Genomic DNA, 20,605 nt, shown 5'->3' with positions numbered 1-20,605 from the left:
TCCATTGTTCCCATACTAGGAGCCATTTCAAAGTAGGCTGTCTTGAGAGAGTAATGTGTAAGTAGCTGAGATCATCAAGACTGTATACTTGACTGAACCCCATTAAGGCCTCTATATAATCTCTTAAGAGTCTGGCGGGAGGGTGCAGAAATCTATATATACCCTTTGTGGCCACCCAAGACTACTCTCATATGTAAGTTCCCTTATTTTTTAAAACTGCCACCTACCAATATGGAGGGGTCTATCTCCTTGTATGGAGGCTACTTTCTAACTTCACTGGGAGACCTCCTGAGGTTTTGAACCGACAGCACTGAATTTTTTTTGCACCTGTTTCCTTCAACTGTATTAGGTTGGTGCAAAAGTAATTGAGGTTTAAAAGGTTAAAAATAATCCAAAAACCGCAATTACTTTTGCACCAACCTAATAATATGAACCGAAAGTAAGACACCCTGTAGAAATTCTTCACACTCAATGTTTTTTTAATTTGGCATCTCATCTACCTAGGAGACACCCTTCTGAACTATTTCTATAAAGAAGAAATTCACATTTTTTCACTTAGTGAAATACAGAATCAGAAAGCCTTCCCAACCTGTGGGGACCCCGTTTAACAGTTTTCCACAACCATGCAGATGGGCAAACTAATGGACTCTTTAAAATTCTTGAAGTAATGAGAGGTGTGGCGAAGGACCACACATTTATTTAGAAAAAAAAGTATCTTTTCTTCATTATCATCAAATATTTACTATGCACCAATAGTCTTTGTGGCACCGTTCCGCATTGAGTGTATTTAGGCCTATTATTTCCCTGGGATGACATTGGGGAGGAGAAAAAAAAAAGTAAAAGTCATATTTGGACTAATTCTGACATTAATTAGAGCCATCCTGTTAATTCAGGAAGTCATTCTGTTTATGATGGATTCGTGGGAGAGCTTTCTCGATCCCTCTTGCCCCTCCCCCAGTCTCTGCCATTTGGGATACTTTCCAGGGTCCCCAAACCAGAACCAAAACAGGCTTCGCTGACCAGGAGCAGTGCCATGAACAAGCCTCGGAGCTGTCGCGCATCTGGGCGAGTCCTGGACACTAGCGTCCCCCCGCCCCCCGCAGCCCGCCCCCCCGCGCCGTCCTCTCTGGGTCTGAGGTTGCTGCCGAGGAAGCGTCAGTATTAGGGACTCCACACCAGCTCCAAAGTCGATATGGCTCTCCATAGTCCATCATGTAACTGTAAAGAGAAGGCAAATTTGTATTTCAAAGGCCCTGAATTTGAAATATGTATCTCAAACACAGAATGGCATTTTTTAAGAAGAAAAGTAAGCCATGGTGTAGCATCCACGACTCTTGTGAGACACAGGCTTCGGGACGATCGCTGCAGAAGAAACTTGGACAGACAGGGCTTTCTAGATGGGAACGAGAACCGGGATCCCAGAAATCTGTTCACACATGTTTTATTGCTCTGAACACCAAACGAAAGCCAAGGGTTCCGTCCAGGTAGGGATAACAAGTGGCCCGCGGGCTAACACGGGCCCTCGTGGGTGCGTCGCCATTCGTCTGCGTCCGCCGTGGGGCCGCCTGACCCCAGCGGGCGCTGGACGCGCGGGCCCGTCAAGTTTTCGGTTTCCACTTTTCCTTCCCAGGCCTCTCCCACTTCCTTTCGCACCGGTCCCCGCCCTGCCGCCAAGTCTGGGGGTCGAAGATCCTCGGGGCATCGTCCTCCTCCCGCTGGGACCCGTCCTTTCCCCCGGGACCCAAAGGAGGCGAATTCCTGTGGGTCCCAGAAGTGCCAAGAGTGCGCGGCAAGACGGGAAATTGCACAAGTCCTCGGCCCTGCCCGTGGCTTTCCCGTAACTCCCGCCCCTCGGCGCTCACCCCGCAGCTGATTCATAGCCGGGGCGCGGGGCCGCCTCCCCACAGGCGGCGGCACGGCCGCCCGCACCGCCACCTCGCGCCGCTGAGGACTTGGCGGGCTCGCGGAGCCCTCCGCCCTCGGGGTGAGTACCCGGCCTCCCGGCCGCGCGGCGCTCCCTCCGCGCCCCCCGCGCCCCGCCGCCCTCGGGTGTCCTTCCGATGCCGGACCCGACGCGGCGCGGCGCGGGGAAGAATCGGACAACCTGGCCGCCCCTGTGCGCCGGACGCGGCCCGAAGCCCCGCCGCCTGCCGGCCCCGCCGGGCGCCATCCCTGCCCCGCGGGCGCGGTGGCGCGGGGTCGGCTCTGCGCCGAGGCGGTGCTTCGAGGGGCCCTCGCCTCTGGCCCGCCCACCTGGTGCGTCGCGCTGCGAGCGCTGCTTCCAGAGCGCGCCCCGCGGCTCCGCCGCGGCGTTTCCTACGCTGCTTTCACGTTCGTGCACCATCCCGTCGCGGCGTCCTCCAGTGGTCGGGAATGTGGGGGGGGTCCAACTTTCCATTTGGTCCACCTTGCCTCGCTCTTGACACACCGCCGTGGGGGTCATTGCTGTTCTTAGTCTCCCCCTACCCCCCCTCCTTAACTGCCACAGGACAGAGTCACTCCTCTCGAAGTGGTGATCTCCCTCCACCTGGTCTCTGTTTACACCTAGAAGTGGGAGGTACTCATCCACAGGTGGCGCAAGGATGGCCCGGTGATGTTAGTATCTGGCTCAGACGCCAACCCTCTCTGTCGCGTGAATGGCGGCTGCAGAGTTGTCAGGTTGGGCAGCTGAAGCCGTGCATGTGTAAGCGCCCCCCTCCACCCCGTTTTATACACAGTCCTGGGCATGGATGGGTTCAGTAACTTGTCCAAGACCATAGAGCTGGCTGTGGCGGCGCTGAAATCGCCGAGTCCGGGGCTTTTCTCTTGACCCCCTGAGTTCTTTCTTGACGGTTCTTTGCCTGTCCTTCATCCGCCCATCAATACATCCCTCCATCTCTCCATCCATCCTGCCTGCCTGCCTTCCTGCCTGCCATGTGGAGGCACAATGCCACAGAGAAAGGCCGCTGGATAACCAACAAGCTGGAAGACCTTTTGTGAACAAATTCTCCAACTCAAGAGGAGTAAATGTGGGGGTCAATATAGGCAGACGATAGGAAAGAATTGGATATGGTGTATTTAGTTGGAACTAGAAAGAAGCTTTAGGTCTTATTCCCAAGTGTAAAACTGACTTTGGGACTTGGGTAATGTTGCTTATCACCTTAGCCTCAGTTTCCTTGTCTGCAAAATGATAATGGTTCATACTTACTTTGCACCAGGCACTATTCTAAGTACTTCATATATTGCTCATTTAAGCTTCACCAATAAAGTAGGTACCAGTTTTATCATTCTCATTTCATCAATGAGGAAACTGAGTTCCAGAGAGGTTAAGTAACTTGTCTATGGTCACACAGCTGGCAGGTGATGGAGTCAAGATTTGGCTTAGGAGTTTGCTTATAACCACTATGTTGCGCCTCAGACTTAGGACCCTTTTTGGACCTCCATTGTTTCCTGCCTTGGGGATAGTGTTTCATTGTTCTGCTTTGTCTTTCTCCTGAGTTGCTTTAAAATGCCCTCAGAGACCCTTGAGGCTAAAGGGCCCCAAATGGTCATAGTGGCTGGGGATTCCCAATCTTAGTTGTGCTTCAAAGTCATTCCTGGAGCTTTCAAATGACCAACCTCAGCTACCTATTAATATTCAGAATCTTCAGGAAGTGTTAAGTTTGGTATCTCCCCTGGTAGAGTTCAGTACTGCTCAAAATGCCTGCAGTGGCAGAGAGCTTACCACCTAACAGTTCATTGCTGGACAGAGCTAATTCTCAGCTATAACTTGCCTCCTTGAGACTTACATCTTGGCCCCTGTTCCGCCTCCTATTGTCCCAGCAAATGTGTCTAAGAACACTTACTTATACACCAGGTCTCTTTTCTTGAACCCAACGACCAGGAACACCTACCTGAATACATGGAAGTGTTCCAGAGTCTCTGGTGTTCTCATAACCCTTTTGTCCCGAAAAAGGAACCAACGCAGGAAAACTGTATACGGTTTTGAAAGAGGAATGGGTGGAAATGTGATTTGCCAAGGAGTGCTTTTTCCTTGTGGGAACTGGGCTGGGACATTGTTGGCTCGAGTAGAAAGAAATCTTACTGAATGTCATCTGGCTCACTTACCGGAATGGTGAGCCCTGGCTGTCCTTTCCATGAAGAGGAAGCCCTTTTTGATTTTAAAAAGAAATATGTTAAATGGGGAAGAATAACAAACAGAATCTTGCGAGAAATATCCCTCCCTTGAAATAAGCTTCCTAGTAGCCAAATAAAGTGAGAGTTTCTTTTCCAGCAGCTGTATGCTTGGTTTCACAGCCTTCCTTCCCTCTCATTTTAGTTCTGCTGGTTTTTCAGCCCTATTTACTCCAAGTTGTCTGTTTTTGTTTTATTGTAATGTCCTAAAAATAATACTATTAATAACTGAATACATTCTCATTCAAATAGAGAAGTACATGGAATGACTTGTACAAGTACCATCATCATTCCTGCTCTCACACAGAAGAGGTAAAGACCATTCCAAGATTGATAAATACCATTCCAAGATTTTTTTCTTTTTATACATGTGCGTAACATGTGTTTAATATATATATATATATATATATACATATGTTTAATATATAGAAATGAGATCTTACTATACATTATGCAGCTTACTTTTTCACTCCCAAGTCTTAGAGATCTTCCCATGTCTATAACTACATCTTTTGGTAATGGATATATGTTATTCTCAGGGTGAAATACAGTTTATCCATCCCTTCCCTTATTGATGGACATTTGGGAAATTTAATCTTATTCCACATTAGCACAACACTCCAGGGAAGATTGTCCATCTATCTTTGTGCTTAAGGCTGAGTATTTCTGTGGAATAGAATCCTAGGAGAGATATTCTTAGGCCAAACGTAGGGTTTCCAGGCAGGAATTCCCGCCCGTTCTTGGGAATTTTTTTTTTTTTTTTTTTTGCTTTTTCGTTCCCAAATCGCGAGAAAAATTGGTCAGGAAATTGGGAATATCGGCTCCTTGAACCCAGGTGGTTAACCAGGTAGTATCGGCCATTACTTTGTGAAAACGATTCATCGTGAGAACAGAAAATAGTTTATATCTTGGGATTTGGGAACGGGAAAGCAAAAAAATTCCTGAGAATAGGTGAGAATTCCCACCTGGAAACCCTAGCCAAAGGGTTTGTCCATTTTTCAACTTGATAGATACAACCCTTCAAATTGCACCACGACCCCCAGCCCAGGTACTAATTCAAACTCAGTGCATTAGAATCTGTTTTCCTTAACATTACTAATAGCAGCCATTACCTTTTCTTAATTTAAATTTTCAAATCTGGTAAATGAGTAAAACCCAGTAAGGAAGGCATTTTAATTTTCATTTTACTGATTAATACTATGATTTAACATCTCTAAATATTTATGGGTCATGTGTGTTTTCTGCGAAATACCTGTTCATGTCCTTTGCTCATTTTTCTCTATTGAGTTGCTTTTCTTTATTCCTATGTATTGCAGAAGCTCTACACCTATTCAGGATTTTAATCCTTTGTCTGTTATAGATTATGTAAATATTTCCTCTAGTGTAAGCTCTTTTTCCCCAGTGTTTCTGAAAAAGTACATAACCTATGGTAAAATACATGACATAAAATATGCCATTTTAACCATTTTTAAGTATACAGGAAAGTATTATTAAGTACATTCATATTATTGTGCAACCATCACCGCCACCCTTCCTCAGAATTCTTTTCATCTTGCAAAACTCAAACTCGGTATCCACTAAACAGTAACTCCCCATTCCTTCTACCCCAGCCACTGGCAACCACCGGTCTATTTTCTGTCTCTATGAATTTGACTACGTCTAAGTACCTCATGTAAGTGGAATCATACAGTATTTGTCTCTTTGTGACTGGTTTATTTCACTTAGCAAAATGTCCTCAAAGCTCATCTATGTTGTAAGAGGTATCAGAATTTTCTTCCTTTTTAAGACTGAATAATGTTCCATTGTCTGCATATGCCACATTTTGCTTATTCATTCATAATGTTTTTATTTTTAACTATTTTTTTGCTGCACAGAAGTTTTAAATGTTTGTGTAATCAACTCTGCAATCTCATGATTTCTATGCTTTGTCTATTTTAGGAAGGTCTTTTTCACCTCAAAATTATTTTTTAAATTATCTTATTTTCTTCTAACATTTACATTATTTTGGTTTTTACAATTAGCTTTTCAAAATATGAGACTTTTGTATAAAGTGAAAGGTAAGGATGTGACAATTTTTTTTCTAGAATTTTAGGCAGTTAACCCAACAACCTTTATGTAATCATCCATCTTTTTTCCGGTTCACTTGAAATTCTGTTTTTATAGTAGAATAAATTACTATTTATATAAGGGTCTGTTTCAGTGATATTTTTGTCTTTTTTTATGTCAGTGCCACCCTGTGTTAAATGCTATATAGTTTGGTTTTTAAAAGCTGTGTTGTATGGTATATATATGTACATATATATAGTAGATATATATATATATATATATATATATACTACATATATATAGATATATATACTAGATACTAGATATACTATAGATATCTAGATATCTATATACTAGATATATATATATATATCTAGTAGATATGTTTGTTGTTTTTTCAAAAAAAATTTAGAAATATTTTTATATATTTTCTCTTTTGTATAAACTTTATAAATAGCTTGTCAAGTTTAATAAAATATTGTTGAAATTTTTCTTAGAATTTTCTTGGCTTTATAATTGTTAATATTTTTTTTTATGACTTAATGTCCTAATTATGGAGGAATCAACGAGATGTGGGAAGTACTGTGCTTTAGGGAGTGAGTCACTTGATTTCAAGTTCTGGATTAACTATGCCAACCTATGTCAAAGTCACCGTGAACTTTTCTTAGCCTTAATTTCCTTATCTCTGTATGGAGATAATAATAGAATCTCTTTCGTAGGCCTGTTGTGAGAATAAATGCATGTACATCACTTAGTAAAGCCCCTGACAGAGAGTTAGCACCCAGTGCTAGCTGGGGTCATTATTATTGAAGGAACCCGTACATTCTTTCCTTTGTATTTGATGGTATCCTAGGAGACAAAAATATGTAGTAAATGTTTCATATAGTAGTGTTTCTCAAACTTCAGTGTGCATATGAATCACCTGGGCATCTTGTTTAAATACAGATTGTTATTCAATAGGACTAAGATTCCACCAAAGATTTTGCGTTTCTAGTAAGCTCCTGAAATCAGTGCTGCTGCTGTTTCATCCACACTTTGAGTATAAATTATACTGGTAGTGATTGTATTTCCTATGAAGCTAAATGTGATGGACAGAACTTGTAAATTGCTTTCTTTTAATATATACTAAAGAAGTAACTTATAGTTGTTTCCCTCCTTCCTTCCTTCCATCCTTTTTTTTTTTTTTTGAAGGGAAAGAGGGTTAGTGAGAACAGTAAATATAACGCCATGTTCTATTCTTAGATCTAAAATCTTTGATCAAAGGTTGCCCATGTGAGGAGTCCCATTTGGGAGGAAAAGGCTTGGCCTGATCATTGACTAGGAGCAGCTTGGGGGAACTGTGGGCTTGGATGTGAATGTGCAGCCCATTAAAGGTGCAGCCATGACAGCTGTCAGTCAGCTGGTATCCTGCAGCAGGCTCTTCTGAAGGGCGCTCGGAGGGGCACAGCTGTGTGGTTGCCACACTTCTCTTCCAGAGATGGTTTTTTGTGCAACACTATTCTGAAACTTGCTTTTTCATTCAATAATTTTTGTACTTTCTTCCGTGTCAGTTCATGTACCTATTTCCTTCTTTTTAATAGTTTTCTATTATTCTTTAGTAAAAATGCACCATAATTAAATTGTCTGGTTTCTTTTGATAGATATTTAGATTGTTTATATGTTTTCCTCGATATCAACACTATAATGAACATTCTTTAAAATATATATATTTTGTATATATACATATACCACACACACACACACACACATTATCTATAGGACAAAAGTTCAGAAATACTACTTCTGAATCAAGGTAATGCATACTAAAATTTTCATAAATAGTGCCAAATTAACTGTAATAAAGTCCTTTTTGACCATCAGTGAGTAACAACTCCTACTTCTTCAAACTCTTACCAATGCTAGGTTTTAAGACCTTTTTAAGCTTTGCCAATAGGACACCACAGAGATACACACAGAAACATACACAGTTATTGTTCTAATTTTCATTTATTTAATTATTAATGATAGTGTCCAGTTTTGGGGGGGTTTTCCTCTTTTGGTTATTGATATTTCCTTTTTTATGAATTACATATCATGTTATTTGCCAGTTTTTCTACAGGGTTGCTTGTCTCTTTCTTATTGATTTCTAAGGGCTCCTTTATATTAGGGATAGTCACCCTTTGCCCTAAGTATTGAAACTATTGTACTTTTTGTTGGTTGTCCAATTATAGCACTAAATTTTTAAAAATATTTAATCAGTGTAGCAATCTTTATTACTTCTGGGTTTCATACCACACTCAGACAGAATATAGAAATATTCACTATGGTTTCTTTTACAAGGTTCACATCCCAGCACATGTCCTGAATGAACAGCTGCTTTCTCTCCAAGAGTGTTTGCCTATGACATCATCGGGTACCCAGCCAGTTTGAAGAGTTTAGCAACACACCCACGTTCTTGGGAAGCAAATGACTGATCATGCTACTTCTCAAGGGTATTATTTGCAGTGGGAAAACTTCCCAGGAATAAATATTTTAGTAATCAGATGTGCTGGTGAAGAAGAGCATTCTGATATCCTTTTCAAAAATTGTGTTTCATTACACATGTGTAGTATTTATACTCAAGAGTAGTCAAATAAATCTTCATTTTGCAAAGAGACAAGATTTGAATGTGAAGTTCTACAAAATGAATGGGTAGTTTTTTTTTCTTTCCTTCTTCTTTCCCTTCAGATAAGGAATGTCAATGAAAGACTGAATTCGGCAACAGTTGGCCACAGGAAAAGTAGAAAGACCAAAAAGAAATCTATTTTAGTTAAAAATGAAAGCAATGAGAGAATGTAAGAAAATTGCTACATGTTATTATTCATGTACCAGATTTTCTGGGAGCAGTTATGTTCTGAGACTGTGATAGACAGTGGGGAATGAGACCCAGACTTGTCCCAGCCACTCATGGTCTAATTGGGAAAGATGGGGATCTGAAAAATAAACAGAAATGAACAGATTTGGAGAAAGGACCAAGGAGTGTGGATGAGGCAGGAAAGTATTTTTCCTTTCTGAATTCTGCTATTTCATGCTTCCCTGACTTCCTTTTCTTACTGGAAATGGAACTGGCAACAGCCCTCACTGATAACTGTGGGGAAAGGCTGTTGAATGAATGAAAGGGCTGGGTAGCCTTTCCCATGTTAGAAGCAGAGCTGTGGAGGAAAACCTACCCCCCACTGGCTGCGTCCTGCAGGCCTGCCTGTGGGGAGAACACAGCGGGCTGATGCTGAAGGAGCTCCCCTGCCCCATCCCCACACACAGCCCTGGTCCTTGAGGTGATGCAGAAAGGCTTGGCCTAATACTGGATTTTCATTTCGATCTGCATGAGGGAGTGCAGAATAGGGTGTGGGACACCCCAGAACTCCATGATGCCTTCTCTCTTTTCTGTCTGTACTTCCTCTTTTGGCGATCATCTAGCCCTACGGCTTTAATTACTATATGTACGCACTGAGGGTATCTGAATTTATACCCCCAGCCAAGACCCGGCACACAAACTCCATATTGTGTATCTAGCTAGTTCCTTATTATCTCCCCGTGGATATCAAATAAGCAACATGTCACAAATTGAGCCCTTGGTACAGCCCACTAAATTTGTTCTTCTGCTTCTCCATTAATGCTAATTCTATTCTTCCAGGGGCTCCACCACAATTCTTGGAGCTATCCATGATGTCTCACTTTGTCACCACCCCTGCCAGCTCTATCTTTAAAATCCCTGTGGAATTCCATCCCTACAGCCATCACCCTGGCCTAAGCCAGTGTCATTCTCCCCTGGACTATTGCTGTGACCTCCTCACTGCTCTCCCTGCTACCACTCTTACCCCTTCAGTCTCTTTACATTCTAGGGTCCTTTCTGTTCCATATAAGTTAGACCATGGTATTCCTCTGCTTAAAGTTCTCCAGTGGCTGTCACCTGATGCAGAGTATGTTTTCCAAGTTTCAAATATGTTTTTCCATCACACCAGGGCCAGTCACACCAGGGGAAATAACAACCACCTCCTCACGTGCAGGCAGTGACCACCATGTCATGGTTGCCACCTGTCCAGCACGTATAAACTGTGCATGTCAGACTGATGAAAATATAAATAGTAAAACTGAATGGCTGCTGGAGCTAACGTCAGAGTCACAACCTGATGTGTGTGAGACGGTGGGAAAGGGCAGGACTTCCAGACAGCACTGTCCTGGTGATTCGTAAAGACTTTCCTGTGTTACCCAGACCATAGATACGTGTCCTCTGTAAGTCGTTATATATTTCAAATGTATTATATGACAACTTTTCTTCTTTAATTTCTGGTTACCCTTAACTGGTAGGTGGCTTATAACTTTCAGTTTTAAGTTTCTCTGCTCTGATGACTTGTTTAATTTTTATCACATGTAAAATATTTGATTTGCTAGAACTCCAAATTTTCAGAAATAGTTTAAATAGTCCTTTTATAAAGAGAACACAAGGCCCCCTGAATCATCTGCTTTTAATTTTATGGGATGAGATTTCCTTACGATGGTGGCACTTTGTATCCCTCAGATGATGATAAACATTTAAAGAGGATGAGAGACTGCAGACAGAAAAGATTGAAAAGATATTTAAATTGCACAGTGAGTGTCAGATGCTCCACTTTGACATTTTTCTTTGCCTTCCCTTTGGTTCTGAGCAGAAACTATTTTCTCTAAAATTAGTCCCCCACCATCCCTCTTTGATATCTAATTGTAAGAGGAACCTATTTGAAATTGTAAGTCAAGATTTTAGAGAGGTATGAATGATTTGTTTTCCAAAAATACAAGTAACAGAAAACAGTGCTTCAGAGAATGTGAACAAGAGGAGAGTCAAGATGATGGAGTAGACAAATGCTGTGCTTGCCCCATCCCGTGTACACATCAAAATTACAACTAAATTATAGAACAATAAACCTGGAGAACCATCTGAAGTCTAGCTGAACAGAAGTTTTATAACTAAGGGTATTAAAGAAGAAACCATGTCAAGACTGGTAGGAGGGGCAGAGACACGAAATGGGCTGGTCCCACACCCACATGAGGTGGTTGAAAATTTTGAGAGACACCTTGGCCATAGAGATTCCCCACGAAGGAGCGAGCCCCCCCCCCATACCAGGATCCCCAGCCCAGAGTACTTGTTCCCCAGCCCAGAGTACTGTGCCAGGAAGAGGAACCCCCACAACTTCTGGCTGTGAAAAGCAATGAGGATTCTGGCCATACAAGTGGGAGGGAAGGGTGCGGGAAACCCAGATAACCTCTTAAAGGGCCTGCACAGGCACTCACGCTGGGCTCCAGCAGAGGGACGGTGACTCTGGGGATGTCAGAGACATACGGGGAGTGACTGAGTTGTGTAACTTTGGGGCAAGGACTGGAAGGACAGTCCCCATTTCCTTGTGTGGGGTCTTTCTCCCATGCAGCCCGCAGGCGGGTGCCATCTTCCCTGTGTTGAGCCCACCCCCACAGGCCAAATCTGAATCTGATTGGTTTAGTGAGCTCTGCTGTTTCACCCAGCTGACTCACTGAGACTTTGGTTCACCCAAGTCAAGTACCACGGAGGCTTTATCAGTGGCTGCACTTTACAGGAGCTGGCAGGTGGCACCAGGCCTTGGAGTGTCCTGGGTGTTTGCAGAGCTACCCCAGACCCGATACTGCTGGCCTCTGTTCTCTGCCTGGCCATTCCCACACACCTTCAGGTACAGCACTGGCAGAGACCAACTGTGGATTGCTTTGTACCTCCTACCAGATACTCCCAGTCAGTCACAGGCAGTGCTGACCAGGGCCTGCACTGGAGCCCCTCCCAAGAGACCCCAGAACCAACACACTTGGAGGTTGGCTTCAGATCACAGCAGAGCACCACCCAATTAGCCCCACAAGTAGGGATTTGCTGGAGCAAATCCCACTCCATAGGGTAAGCTCACCACACAGCAATCCATAAGTTGTGGACATGGCCAATCCCCACAGCCAGTCATCCTGAGGGTCAGTACTACCCACTGACATGACAATAGCATTCTAAGCTTAACTAACAGGAAGGCACACACAACCCACACAAGGGACATTCCTGGAGGACCTTGCTCAAGTGACCAGGGAGACTGTGCCTCTGGGCAAGCCAGAAGGGATTGGCCATTGGAAATATTAAAGTGATGAAAAGCGAGAATCTACAACCAAGAATACTCTAACCAGCAAGGCTTGGTTGTAGATCCTTCATTTAAAATCGAAGCACCTAAAGAGCTTCCCAGGCAAGAAAAAACTAAAGGAGTTCCTAACCACCAAACCAGTATCACAAGGAATGTTAGAGGGACTTCTTTAAAGTGGAAAAAAATATCAAAAATATAAATAATAAAATGGCAATAACTACATATCTATCAACAGTTGATTTCAATGAATGTGGATTAAATGCTCCAATCAAAAACATGGGGTGGCTGAATGGATAAGAAAACAAAACCCTCACATATGCTTCCTATAAGCGACTCACTTCAGATTGAAAGACACACACAGACTGAAAGTAAAGGGATAGAAAATGATATTTCATGAAGATGGAAACGAAAATAAAAGCTCGGGCAACCATATTTATACCAGACAAAATAGACTTTAAGACAAAGGTTATAACAAGAGACAACAAACGACTCAGTAATCCCATTTCTGGGTATTTATCTGAAGAAACCCAAAACGCTACTTCAAAGGGGACATGGGCAGCATTGTTGACATGGCCTAGATGTGGAGGCAGACTGGGTGTCTGTCAATAAAAGAATGGATCAAGAGGAGGTGGTACATGCAATGGACTATTGCTCACCCAAGGAAGGGAATGGCTTGTCACCATCTGCAGCGCCATGGATGACCTACAGGGGATATTGTGCTGAGTGGAGTGTCAGACAGTGAAAGACAGAAGCAACGTCATTTTGCTTGTATGTAGAATATAAAGAACAAAATAAACAAAAGAGAAACAGACTCATAGATACAGAGAACATTCTGATGGTTGCCACATTGGAAGGGGATGAGGCAGTGGGTAAAAAGGGGGAAGGGATTAAGAAGTAAATTGATAGTTACAAAATAATCATGGAGATATAAAGTAAAGCATAGGGAACATAGTTAATGATATGGTAATAACTATGTGTAGTGCCTTTTGGGTACTAGACTATTCAGGGGGATCATTTCTTAAATTATATAGATGTCTAACCACTGTGCTGTACCCCTGAAATTAATATACGATAATATTGAATGTCAACTGTAACTGGAAAATTAAAAACAGGGAAAAGGTGAAGGATAATAAATGCTCCAAATTTCCAGGTATAAAACAAGTAAGTCATGGGTATGTAACATACAGCATGGGGAATGCAGTCAATAATATTGTGGTCGCGTGGTAGGGTGTCAGGCGGTTGCTGGATTTACCAGGGTGATCACTTCTTTAGGTATATTAATGTTGAATAACTATTGTGTACATCTGAAAGTAATAACACACTGTATACTAACTATACTTTTAATTAAAAAATCTTTTTAAAAAGATAATGTGAGCAAAAGTTATCATTTGCAGACTTTCGCTTCCATTTGGGCTCATCTGTAGACAGGCTTAAGCACCTAAAGTAATGCAATGGTTTGGTTTACCCTCTTCCTGCCCTCACTGTTGTTTCCATTTACCTATCAATACTATTAAAAAATACTTATAGAGGGTGGATAATGAGAATTGATGATCTGGTTCCCTGAATTTCTAACTTTTGATGAGCCAGGTGACTCAGAGGCAAATTTTGACTTCAGATTGTTTCATTGCTTCCTGCCGTGATGAGTCAGAATTTGAAGTAGAAATGTGCCATTCAATGCTTCCCCTGACTAATGTGTTTATTAGTAAATTAAGAACTTATTAGCCTTCTTGAGGTTGTCCAGGATCATTGCTTTTGCCCTCAGATTGTCCTGTGGTCAAAGGACCTGATGAATCACTGAAGCTCTTTGGCTTGCAGTTTACAATCGTCCTATAAGGCAGGGAAAACCAGAAATTATTTTGAACAATGATACACTGTCTCTGTAGGAAGAATACACTCATTTTTCCTAGGTATAATTTTAATGAGGGAGATAGGGGAGCCTGAAGATCTCCCTGATAAGTACATAATTCAAATTTAGCCCTTTTGAGACTGGCATTTGTTCTCTTTCTAATCAGAATCTGTTTTTTATATTTAACTTTTGTTTCTCTGCTTTGCTTTATTTTGCCAACCTTTGCTTGGTTTGAAGAAATTGGTGGATCAGTTATCTCCTGCCCCAGAGTGTCAGTGGCACACAGCAGTGAGCGTTTTTGCTCTCTTGGATCAGCTGCTCTTGGTTGAGGTGTGGCATGTGTGTAGCTCGCTGAGCTGGACTGGCCCCAGCTGGAACAGCTGAGGTGACTCAGCTCTGTCTTCCTTGTTTCTGTTCCCTTCCTGGTTCCAGTAAGGTAGCCCAGAAATGCTCTTTCCATGCCAAAGGTGAAAACACAAAAGAGCAAGCAGAAATACACAAGGTCTCTTGAGACTTAGGCTCCTAGCTGACACACTATCACTTCTGCATGGTTTATGGCCAAAGCAAGCCACGTGCAGCAGGAAAATATACTCTTCTTATTGGGGGTGGAGGTAGGGTGCGTGGGAAATTCGAAAGTCACATGACAAAGGGTGTGGATACAGGGAGGTGAGAAGAATGGGTCAAGGAAAACTGCTCAGAGTTAAAATTAAATAAAATGTGCCTTCTTTGTGATTTATCTTTTTCAGGAAGCCAGAACCTATGGCTCTCTTTGCAGTCTTTCAGGCAGCATTCCTCTTGGCGTTGCTGTCCTTCAGAACTTACCAGAGTGAAGGTAAGAAGTAGAACAGTAAAGAAAAACAAAATCACATAGAAGAAGAATGCGGTCATGGTTGCGTTGGACAAAAGTTGCACAATTCTTTTTTCTTTGGAAATTACATGGGGTTGGTGAGTAGCTATGGTTATGTCACCTAAGTCTTAACCTTCCTGATCCTGATGGCTCATTTTAATAAGCCACCTTTTCTTTTTAAAAATTTTTATAAGAGTTTATTTAAGCCAAACTGATGACCTATGTCAGGAAGTAAAATCTTAAATGCTAGTAAGCCACCTTTTAACCCTGACTTCTTGATCATTAGGGCACTTGTGAATGGACCTAATCTTGCAGAACTTCATGGTCAGACATTGAATGCAGCCACCACCATAAAAGTTCCTTCTGCACCTTGCTAGGGAGAGATGGGGTGAACCAGAACAATGCTGACCACTAGGTTAAAACAAGCTTAGATGTCCCTCAATTATGTTCGTTCCTTGAGAAGCTGTTAGGTGCAACATTATATTGCTAAGTGCTGAAATGCTATTTATGGATTTAAAAAAAAAATAGCATTTCTCACTTAGCTACCCCCATTGAGGGTATTTTGAAATAAATCAACTTTATAAATAAAGTCAATAAGAATTCAACACTTCTAGAAAAGTGTTTTTGGATACTTTGTTTATTACTTTGAACCAGTTGGAAGGTAGATTCTTAGACCTGAGAGAGTTTTTATTGGTTTATAAAGTCTGTGTAGCTTTCACTTGTATTTTACAAAGCTTTACATTTTCCTATTTTTGTGTTTACTGTTTGCTGTTCTCCTTTTGTAACAGAGTACAGGCACATGCTCCTAGTAATTACCCACACAATTCTGTCCGTGGATTCATGAAAATGACATTTGCAAGAAATACCCTTAGAATTTTTCAATTTCCCCTGAAACCTCTGTGAGAAGATACTTAAAAATACAAAGGAGATTTTGTTTTGATAATAGTGTTACCAAGAGAAAAGGGGGTTCATTTGCCTGTATTCATCAAAGCCAGACAAGATACAAACAGGGGTTTGCAGCAAAGAAAGTAAAGGTTTATTAAGGAAATGGTGGCAAGGCCGGAGACACAGGTGAGCTAGCACTCAAAGAGCTGGCTCCCTGGTGGCCTCTAGGAGAAAGGCTATGTAAGGGAAAGATCATTAGTCCTGGAGCTAAGGGAGTTGGGGTCATGGGCCCTACTGATCGATCGGTCAGGGCCAGGGTAGGAGGCAGTTGATCATTGCATGAAGTCCTGACATCAGTCATGGCGTCTTTCTGTCTAGTTCTAAGGAGATGTGGCAGATAGGGTGCTTCCACCTTCATGGGTCTGGAGCTGAAACATAACTGAGGTCAAGATGTTATCTTTAGTTTGATTGAAACTCAGTTTCTATAGTCAACAGACCTGGGGCTTTGATTCTAAGACTGTTTGATGCTGAGCAGAATCTAATGTCCTAAGGGCTTCATGATTGAGGGAGTGGTTGTACAGGATGCGCAAAGGTGGAAGGATAAGGACAGAAGAGCAAGTGAATCCTGGTGCTATCAGACTGGACAAGGACAGTTTGAATCAAGGAGAAAGGAAAGAGAAAAAGTCATTTTAAAGAAGTGAAGTTTTTGGCATAGTTACAGTCGCTCAATTTTCTGTCTGATATTCTTTAGGTCTAGGTTAATTTCTTTCAGGTTCAGGGCACATGGAAAAATGTTACTTGTATGGCTTCTTAAAAATCATTGTTTGATTGTTGGTTTCTTCCATAATCTGGACCTGAAAGATGGGAATTAGGAGTTTTCATTTATAGTGTGTTTACCCCTCCCTCTATCTTACTAATATGTAAGCATGACACAGCTGGGCTAACTGGCTAGTCTGTACCCTAAAAGTGTTCAGGCCCAGCCAGAGCTCCCGATTCTCAGACACACCCATGGCCCCAACTCTAGGTTCTCCAGAAACTCCCAGGCATTTAACCAAGCTTTCAGCACAGCTCACTTCCCTAGTGAAGTCTCGTTACCTGTTCCAACTATGGACTGTGTGTCTGCTACTTACAAGATTCTCTACTCTCAGAGCAAGCTCTGCTGCTCCCCTTTTCAGCTCTTTTTATTTAGATCAGACATACGCTTACCTATTTTTCTTTTTATCAATCTTTGTTTCTGCTTCCAGGTTTTTCAGCCAAGCATTCCTGCTTTGCTAAGTAAACCTGGCTTTGTCCTCACCTGCACTGCTTGGATTTCTTGTCTTAATTTCTGCTGGAGTTGACCACGTACCTACCAAACCTCCATCCAAACTAATGAGCCTCCCACTGGATTCCCAGCCAGGCTCAGGTCTGAGACTTCAGTTCAGATACCTAGCTTCACCTGACCAATGAGACAGAGCCAGGCTCGCTTCCCGCGAGCCCTAGGCTGGAATTTTCATCAGCCAAAGATCATGACCATGGCATCTGGATGTATTTCTTGTGTGTATGTACATACAGAGATAAAGATATAAATATGTAGACTTTTTTATAGAAGTGAAATTATACTATACATACTGGGAGTATTTAAACTTAAGTGTGTGCGTGTGTGTGTGTATACATATATACACACACACATATATATTTCTTAAAGTATATATATTTATTGTAAGTATATATGCTTACTAAAGTACGTATAGTATAAAATATATATATTTTATATAGCATAAGTCTATATACTTGGAAAATATACTATATATACTTTAATAACTATAGTATATATAGTATAGTATATATACTTTATGTATGTATGCTTTATACATATATACTTTATATATATGTATAAAAGTATATATACTTTTTTAAAGTATATATACTTTATAAAAGTATAACTATATAAAGTACATATGGTATATATACTTTAATATATACTTATTAAAACAATTAATACAACATACAATGAGAATTTTTACCTCTGATGTTAAGTGTTCTTCTAGAAACAACATTATATTTAATGGCTGCATGGTGTCTCATCTTATAAATGGACTATGGTTTACTTCCTTAAATAGGTTTGGGGTCAGACAGAGAAACTGGGTGGGGAAAGTGCAAGGAGAGGTTGTGATTAAATCCACGTCAGTCTGATTCCCAAGCCTGCTTTTCTTTGGCAATACTCCAGTGCAGCATTACAAAAAGAGAACTGGGCCAAGGGCTAAGGACCCTGGGTCTGGCCTAGTTGTGTGGCCTTGGGAAAGTCCTTTTTTCCCTTTTTTTAACCTCAATTTCCTCTGAAAAATAATGGGATTGGCCTTAATGACCTCTGAGGTGTGTTTACTCTCTCACTTTACCATTGCATTTCCCAACTATTTCCCAAGGAAGTCCTAGATTGCTTTTGACCAAATTATTTTTGACTGACTGATATCTCTTGAGTACCTAAGTCATGCAACATTTGCTGATAGCATATGTCAATATACAGAAGTCCCCTTTTGTCTAAAGCAAATTCCCCTTTTGTCTGTGACAGCTTTCTAGAGTTTCCAGAAATAAAGTTGATACTGGTAGTTAACTTATTCATTCAGCAACTAGTAACTGAGTGTCTGTGCTGTGACAGGTATGTTATTGGTCTTGGTTTCGCAGAGCTGAGTAAGACTTAGTCTCACCCTTGTTTAGCTTACAGTCTACAGGGCGACACACACAGAACAGACTATGACAGTACTCTGTGATCAGTGCTCAAACAAGGGCTTAGGAAATCAGCCACGGGAAGAAGAGAACGTCAGAAGGATACATCAAGGTGTTAGTGAGGGATTGCTTGTCTCCATATGAGACCTCATGGAGAGCCTAGATCTCTGTAAATTGAGATCAACATCTGCTTTGGGTAAGATGTTGTGCCAAGTGCTGGGGAAGTGTCTGTTCAAAGATGCACAAGCCTCAACTCCGGTCCGCCAGGAAATTTGCATCTAGAGTGAGACTGACAGCAACAAACTACCATCCAAGCCCAAATGGAATGAAGACTAGGAAATCTGGGATGATTTTGCATGTACCCTGCTTTCTCTGGTGCTATTGGTTCCACAATTATTAAAAGTATTTTGCCCCCTATTCCGTACGGGACCTGCTCTTTCATCTTTCCAAATCTCTTTTTGGTTAGAAAAATGAATGCTTAGAAGGTGATATCTTTTATACCGTGGACCATCAGATACCAGTTAATTTTATCAATACAGCCTTAACCTTTTCAATGTCTTGCAATAGCATTCCCAGTTTACTCCAGACGTCCTCAAGCCAACAAGTTTTCACTGCTGAGTCAGCCATACACAATCCCTTTTGAATGTGTATGGCCTTTCCTCCACTTCAGTGGAAAGTGGTGCTTTGTTCTTCTTTAAACATTAGCAATGACTCAACTCACTCCATCAGGATCCATCCTCTTTCTGGGCCATTTCTGTTTGAATCTCTCTTCTTTTACAGACTCAATCACACCACTAAACACTCTAAACTTGCAATCTCTCATTATTTCATATGAGTCAGTTGTGTCTCTCCAACAGGTTCCTTCCTTGAGCTAGGAACCTTGACATAATTATATTATTTTACACTAAATGCCTAGTATGTTACTGGTGCTAGTCTTATCCAAAGAGTACAGTGAATTCTTGCCAGAGATGTTTTAAATTCTGTGTGTTGAGATACAAGTAGTCATGTCTAGAGACGGAAGTGCTCCTACTTTGTAGCTAGCTAATAAATGGACTATTGACTTTCAAAAAGAAAACTTTTATTTTTTTATAGAAATATGACGTTTATAGCAAAAAGCCCTGTTTCTTTATTCAGCCCTGCTATGAATTTCTAAACCAGTTATATTGTCCAATAAAGTGTCCTTTATTCTTGATTATTTAATTTGTTTAATTTGTTATTTGTATTGCTTGTTTAACCTGCTGTGTATTGTTGAGCAAGTCATTTCATTCATCTAGGTCTTAATTTCTTCATCAAGTGTTTTCTAAACTCCCTTCTAGCTTTTCAGGGTGTCTGATTCTAGGAGGCACACATGGGCAATTTTTTTCAAAGCTAAACAAGGATGATATCGAAGAGTAATTATCTGTGACTCTTCAATTATGCTCCTTATTAATTGTTATGTCATATCTTTTTTTGGTCTTTCAGTCTTGTCGGAACCTTTACCATTGACTCCAGAATCACTGGAAGTTTCCATCAATTCTGCACAGCAGTGTTTGTATTTACAATGGCGTGTCCACAACCTTACTTATCATCAGGAATTAAAAATGGTTTTTCAGATAGAGATCAGCAGAATTGAAACATCCAATGTCATCTGGGTGGTACGTTTTTTGTTTGTTTGTTTTTTTCGCTTTATATTTTAAAAATCCTTTTCTGCTGCCATGATTTGTCTTTTATAATGTCTAAAAAATCCCAGTATGGAAACATTTTAGCAACTCAGAACAGTTTTTCTAAACAAATTGCATTTCTGTGTTTTTAATTGAGAGGATCTGGGACAAAGTAACATGACAACTTTGGTTTGGTAAGTTGGGTGGGATGTGTTGATAGATCGTTTCCTTAGTTCTGCTCTGCCCCTAAGGCTATAGAGTCTGAACTTGAGTCCTGACTCCAGAAATCCATGAAGATCAGCCATCTTACTCCCCTTCCTTCTTTCTTCCCTGTCCACCAGAGACT

General features: G+C 41.4%; 1 protein-coding gene across 2 annotated transcripts in view; it reads left to right on the top strand.

The window, feature by feature from the left end:
* Window positions 1-1,669: 1,669 nt before the first annotated feature.
* The window catches only part of OSMR (oncostatin M receptor), a 51,198-nt gene continuing 32,262 nt past the window's right edge, over window positions 1,670-20,605 (top strand). Inside the window, exons 1-3 of one of the 2 annotated variants that reach the window (XM_081054353.1) lie at window positions 1,670-1,984; window positions 14,928-15,013; window positions 20,081-20,253. In XM_081054353.1, coding sequence (XP_080910479.1) covers window positions 14,941-15,013; window positions 20,081-20,253 — 246 coding nt within the window. In that variant the 5' untranslated portion in view covers window positions 1,670-1,984; window positions 14,928-14,940. The remainder of the gene's footprint in view (window positions 1,985-14,927; window positions 15,014-20,080; window positions 20,254-20,605) is intronic. The other variant, XM_081054354.1, reaches the window with a different exon arrangement.

The sequence above is a fragment of the Rhinolophus hipposideros genome (genome assembly GCF_964194185.1).
Source record: "Rhinolophus hipposideros genome assembly, chromosome: 7".
Taxonomy (NCBI): domain Eukaryota; kingdom Metazoa; phylum Chordata; class Mammalia; order Chiroptera; family Rhinolophidae; genus Rhinolophus; species Rhinolophus hipposideros.
Note: the sequence above shows the minus strand (reverse complement) of the source record. Positions and strands in the feature narration are given on the sequence as shown.